Source organism: Schistocerca americana, chromosome 1, assembly GCF_021461395.2.
Source record: "Schistocerca americana isolate TAMUIC-IGC-003095 chromosome 1, iqSchAmer2.1, whole genome shotgun sequence".
In the NCBI taxonomy this organism is placed as follows: domain Eukaryota; kingdom Metazoa; phylum Arthropoda; class Insecta; order Orthoptera; family Acrididae; genus Schistocerca; species Schistocerca americana.
This window is the reverse complement of record NC_060119.1, coordinates 1087847405-1087853549: the sequence shown is the minus strand read 5'-3', so window position 1 is coordinate 1087853549 and position 6145 is coordinate 1087847405. Positions and strand designations below refer to the sequence as shown.

Here is a 6145-nt window from a genome sequence, read left to right as displayed (position 1 = left end):
CGTATCGGCGGCCTTTCCCATCTGCGGCCTAATTCCAATTTAACGACGGCCTAAGAAGCAGACGATGACCGTGAAAGCGCACGGTATCGCCACCCCCCTTATCTGCAGCCAGATGTTTGTCGCGCAGCGCTCTCCGACTTCCTCGTCAGCCCGCAATATAAGGAGCCGACAGTTCGTTCCGGGCACCTCAACCGCAGCCGCAGCCATGAGATCCGTAATACTCCTGCTGGCCATCGCAGCCGCCGTACACGGTAAGTCGCCACTGTTGGCTTTTACACGATCACTGCATCTTCACTCACTCTCTTCTGTCGCTCGCTCTTCTACCACACATAAATTATCAAACTCTGTAAGCAGAATAACGTTCTAGTACATTCGAAAGCGTTTATCACGAATTGCTAGGGCTTTCACGCCGCAGAAATGTAGCTAATAAAATCTCCATCAGTGGTTTTCTAACGCATGACAATTACCGCATTCTAGCGCATGAGAGTGAAATCGGAATCAACAAATGCACAACTGGCCATTAAAATTGCTACACCAAGAAGAAATGCAGATGATAAACGGGTATTCAATGGACAAATATATTATACTAGAACTGACATGTGATTATATTTTCACGCAATTTGGGTGCATAGATCCTGAGAAATTAGTACCCAGAACAACCACCTCTGGCCGTAATAACGGCCTTGATGTGCAGACTACAGCCCTTTCGTGAGAGTCAGATTTGGTATTTTGTTTATTATATATTATTCTGTAGCATCAGTTGAAGAAAGGCAGAAACTGCTCACTTCATTTACTCTTTTACCACAACATTATTTTGGTTGCCGCCCACATTCAGTCGATTTAATCAAATAACAAGTTTCTCTTTCATGTAAGAAAGTTTTTTAAAAAGCGCATAACACGTGTAAAATAATGCTAGCACAAACGTTCGGAAGCAGATCTTTATTACAGCTTAGTTCAATATTTACTAGAAATATGTCTCTAAAAATTGGGTAGCGCAAGACATTATTACTTGTATATTGCATAAGGACCTTGAAGCTGGCCCGCATCTCGTGGTCGTGCGGTAGCGTTCTCGCTTCCCACGCCCGGGTTCCCGGGTTCGATTCCCGGCGGGGTCAGGGATTTTCTCTGCCTCGTGATGGCTGGGTGTTGTGTGCTGTCCTTAGGTTAGTTAGGTTTAAGTAGTTCTAAGTTCTAGGGGACTTATGACCACAGCAGTTGAGTCCCATAGTGCTCAGAGCCATTTGAACCATTTTTTGAACCTTGAAGCTGAGCGAGGCCTGGAAAGCTTCGTAGAAAGCTAATGACTAAATAGAACAATTTTCGGAAAAAGAACCATAGGTCAAAAGTTGTGTGATGCGCCTTTCAATGATGCTCGAAATCATGTCCAGCACATGAGATGCACTAAATATATCTATAATCTGTTCTATTTCTTAATTTTGGGCCAATCATTTCACAGAACATTTGACCGATTTTTTTCCCTTTTTTGTTTTCTAGTTTTGTTCAGAAAGCATGATCTTACTGGCACCTCATTCGCTTTCCTAGGTCTTCTATTCACAAAAGGTCTTGAATTTAGTAGGCTGATCAGAAGAGAACCATTTTGACAGTTAAACATCGCACCGACGTAACATTTCATTAGGCAAGTGACCAGGCGTTTCAGCGTCTTCTGCTCTCGAAACGTCCTGTATTTAGTCGACGATTCGATGGGAGCCTTTTTGACATTTAAATATCATATCAACATAGCTTTTCACACGTACAATAGTTAGGCCTTAGAGAAATGAACTCTTTGACACTTCATTTACACAGCTAGCAACAGCTGTTCGTCAAGTAGTTCAGTTTTACCTCAAATCACTAATTAAGTTCTTCTTACTTGGTACGATTACTTTCGAACAATTAATTTTTTTGGCACTTTGATATCTCGTTAGTCCATTTCTGATTCTTCGTTTAACTACGAAAATTCGGACAAAAATGTATTGCATTATTTTCTCTCAAATCAATAAGTTTCTTTTAATTATCATGATTACTTTAAAGCAACTAAAGATTTTCTCGCAAAACTAGGCCTCACATTGGCCAATTTGATAACCCATTTGCCCATTTCCCACCTTCGTTTGGCTATGAAAATTCAAATAAGAAATTTCCCTCAAATCACTAATTAATTACCCTGATTACTTTTAAGCAGGCAAACGGTGTGATAACTCATCTGCCCATTTCCCTCTCTTCGTTTGGCTATGAAAAATCGAACAAGGATCCATTGCATGAGGCTCATCCAAATATTATGTTTCCCTATTTCTTTCTCTTCAAAATAAAATGTGACAGTGACATGCAAGGGCAGCCCAGTTCGACTGGTATGTGCTAACAACACTCACACCAGCTTACGATGCACACCGTAGTATCTTGCCAGTATGCTGCCTGCTAGAATGGAATTACCTCTACGAAGTGTATCCGCTTGTGAGTTGCACTCTGCCATTCGCTTTTTCGCAGTAAAACAGCTATCTGCTGAAAGTTAACCTCTGTTTAAGGGGATGACTGAAAAAGCATTTAAATGGTTCGATGCTGGTGTGTACAATTTGTGGAAGGGCACAAAGAGGTGCATGTGAATAGCGCATGGGGAAAGCCACTATAGAGACACGTGATGACGCCATTATTGCAGTTCGCAAAATTGTGGAGTTAGATTGTCACATTACCATTGACGACAACCTGGGGCTGCAATTGGGCGTTCGTCTATCGCAAAAATCCTGTCAGACCTTCTTCACTACCGGAAAGACTGTGCAAGATGAGTGCCACATTTGCTGAGTGATGTCCACAAGCAAAACGGATAGATTCGGCCAGAGCATTTCTGGAAATACACCTTAAGAGGGAGTTCTGCCCTTCCAAATGGCTTTTCACTGTGTATGGGTCCTGACTCTATCATTCGGCTCCTGAGACAAAAACGTCAGAGCATGGTGTGCCCCCAAAAAGGAAAGGTCACACATTAGGCACAGGACATTATGACAGTCATCTTTTGGAACTACTCACTATCTGCCTCGCAACACCACAATGAATGCAGAGATGTACTGTAATGTCTTGATGAATAATCGAGCTGCCACCAAAAGAAAGCGTCCTGGACTTTAGTCTCGCAAAGTTCTATTTCTTCATGACAGTGCTCGGTGTCATACAGCTCGAATTATCCAGGCGGAGCATGGAAGATTCAACTGGAAAGTGTTCCCTCATATGCACCAGATCTTGCCCAAGTGATTTTCACATGTTCCCAAAATTCCAGAATCATCTTGGAGATAAGCACTTTAACACCGGTGATGAAGTCACATCGGCAGTGAACAGTTGTTTACGAGCATAGGACCCACCCTGCTACAGCACTGGTTTGGAAAAGTTTGTGTCATGTTACCAAAATGCTTGGAAAAAGAAACAGAAGCAGTTACAGTGCCAATAAACTTAGTTTTTCGATGCCCCTCGTATACCATGAAGGGAGCCTTGCTTCTATTCCTGTCAGATATTTGACAAGAAACTGTTGGTTACTCTATTTCAAAAATTAGTTGAATCCACAACAGTGTATTGGGTGGTTATAATTAAAGTGCAGCTATTCACAAAGGTCCAGTGAGGGCTGTAATTACTATATGACAGTGAAACTTAGTAGATACGCTAATGTGTCAAAGTGGAACTGATTAATGCTGGAAAAAATAATTCCAGTTTTGACCACCAGTACAAATCTGGTGCTGTACAGCATCTCGTCGACATCTCCTCCGGTGCTCATGTTGAACAAAATCTGTAAGTGGCAGTTAATAATTAAATCAACATTATGCCTTTCTGACTTGTTTCACTTTTTCTGCCCAAGTCCCATTCCTAATCCATTACTTATTGAAACGTTTCCATACATCTCTCTTGGATTTACAGCGTCATACACTACTGGCCATTAAAATTGCTACACCAAGAAGAAATGCAGATGATAAACGGGTATTCATTGGACAAATATATTATACTAGAACTGACATGTGATTACATTTTCACGCAATTCGGTTGCATAGGTCCTGAGAAATCAGTACCCATAACAACCACCTCTGGCCGTAACAACGGCCTTGATACGCCTGAGAATTGAGTCAAACAGAGCTTGGATGGCGTGTACAGGTACAGCTGCCCATGCAGCTTCAACATGATACCACAGTTCATCAAGAGTAGTGATTGGCATATTGTCACAAGCCAGTTGCTCGGCCACCATTGACCAGACGTTTTCAATTGCTCAGAGATCTGGAGAATGTGCTGGCCGGGGCAGCAGTCGAACATTTTCCGTATCCAGAAAGGCCCGTACAGGACCTGCAACATGCAATCGTGCATTATCCTGCTGAAATGTAGGATTTCGAAGGGATCGAATGAAGGGTAGAGCCACAGGTCGTAACACATCTGAAATGTAACGTCCACTGTTCAAAGAGCTGTCAATGCGAACAAGAGGTGACCGAGACGTGTAACCAATGGCACCCCGTACCATCATGCTGGGTGATACGCCAGTATGACGATGACGAATACACGCTTCCAACGTGCATTGACTGCGATGTCGCTAAACACGGATGTGATGCAGCGTCAAGGGTAACTGCACCCATGGTCTCCGAGCTGATAGTCCATGCTGCTGCAAACGTCATCGAACTGTTCGTGCAGATGGTTGTTGTCTTGCAAACGTCCCCATCTGTTGACTCAGGGATCGAGACGTGGCGGCACGACCCATTACAGCCATGCAGATAAGATGCCTGTCATCTCGACTGCTAGTGATACAAGGCCGTTGGGAACCAGCACGGCATTCCGTATTACCCTCCTGAACCCACTGATTTCACCAGCCAACGCCGGTAAACTGCTGTTTGTGTATCAGAAATCGGTTGGAAACTTTCCTCATGTCAGAAGGTTGTCGGTGTCGCCACCGGCGCCAACCTTGTGTGGATGCTCTGAAAAGTTAATCATTTGCATATCACAGCATCTTCTTCCGGTCAGTTAAATTTCGCATCTATAGCACATCATCTTCGTGGCATAGTAATTTTAATGGCCAGTAGTGTTTTTGAACTTGGGGGCCAGAATTGGAACCAATTCTTTGCAGCAAAAATTTGTTCCGCACTAACCCATTACAATATCTACCACATTTTGCTGCCATATGATTAAGCCCACACTTGAATTCTGTGAGCAGCTGCACTTTAGATATGACCACCCGGTAGTTCACAGACGATAATTGTAAATGGAACGAGGAGTTAAAAAAAGGCAAATGTGTAACATATGCATCTGTATTTATAGGATACGGCATCAACCGAGATGGCTTGGGTGCGAGCCTGGCCCAGGCCCAAGCACAGGCGCAGGCAGAGTCGGTGGGTCTCGGCGGCGGACTGCTGGGCGGAGAAGCGCTGAGCGCCGCGCAGTCGCAGGCGCAGGCACAGTCCAGCGCAATCGGCGAGGGCTTCGGCCTGCACGGCGGGATTCTCAAGCGCGGCGCCAACTACGGCGGCTACGGCGGCGGTCTGAGTGAGAGCCAGGCGCAGGCACAGGCGCAGGCACAGGCGCTGGGCGAGGGCGGCTACGGAGGCGGCCTGAGCGCCAGCCAGGCGCAGTCGCAGGCGCAGGCATCGGGGGTGGGCGGTGGCTACGGAGGCGGCCTGAGCGCCAGTCAGGCGCAGGCACAGGCGCAAGCAGCTGGGGTGGGCGGCGGCTACGGCGGCGGTCTGAGCGCCAGTCAGGCACAGTCGCAGGCGCAAGCAGCTGGGGTGGGCGGCGGCTACGGCGGCGGTCTGAGCGCCAGCCAGGCGCAGTCGCAGGCGCAGGCCGCCGGCTTCGGCGGCGGATACGGCGACTACGGCGGGGAAGGCGCCGCGCTCAGCCAGGCGCAGTCCCAGGCGCAGGCGCAGGCTGCCGGCGTCGATGTCGACTACTAACTCACACCTCCACTGTTCCGTCATTACGTGAAATAAACAAGAACATTTTGCTCCATCTGTCTGTCTCATTTCACTGATGGCCATGTGTCTCAGCTCCTACCACTGCCCCTTCAATGTTTCCTGGAGCATTTCACTTTTCAAGTGACACTGATAAATATACTGTGTTGGGAAAAAAATGAAATTCTCTCCAGGGAAGATAATTTTATTGACATTAATGCGACAGTAGGAGTGTATGATGAGAAATACAGGCC

General features: G+C 46.1%; 1 protein-coding gene across 1 annotated transcript; it reads left to right on the top strand.

The window, feature by feature from the left end:
• The first annotated feature begins 205 nt into the window (after nt 1-205).
• Nucleotides 206-5894, top strand: LOC124596531 (spidroin-1-like). Its single transcript, XM_047135706.1, has 2 exons — nt 206-251; nt 5263-5894. The coding sequence occupies exons 1-2, from the start codon at nt 206-208 to the stop codon at nt 5892-5894; spliced, it is 678 nt and encodes a 225-aa protein (XP_046991662.1).
• Nucleotides 5895-6145: the final 251 nt, after the last annotated feature.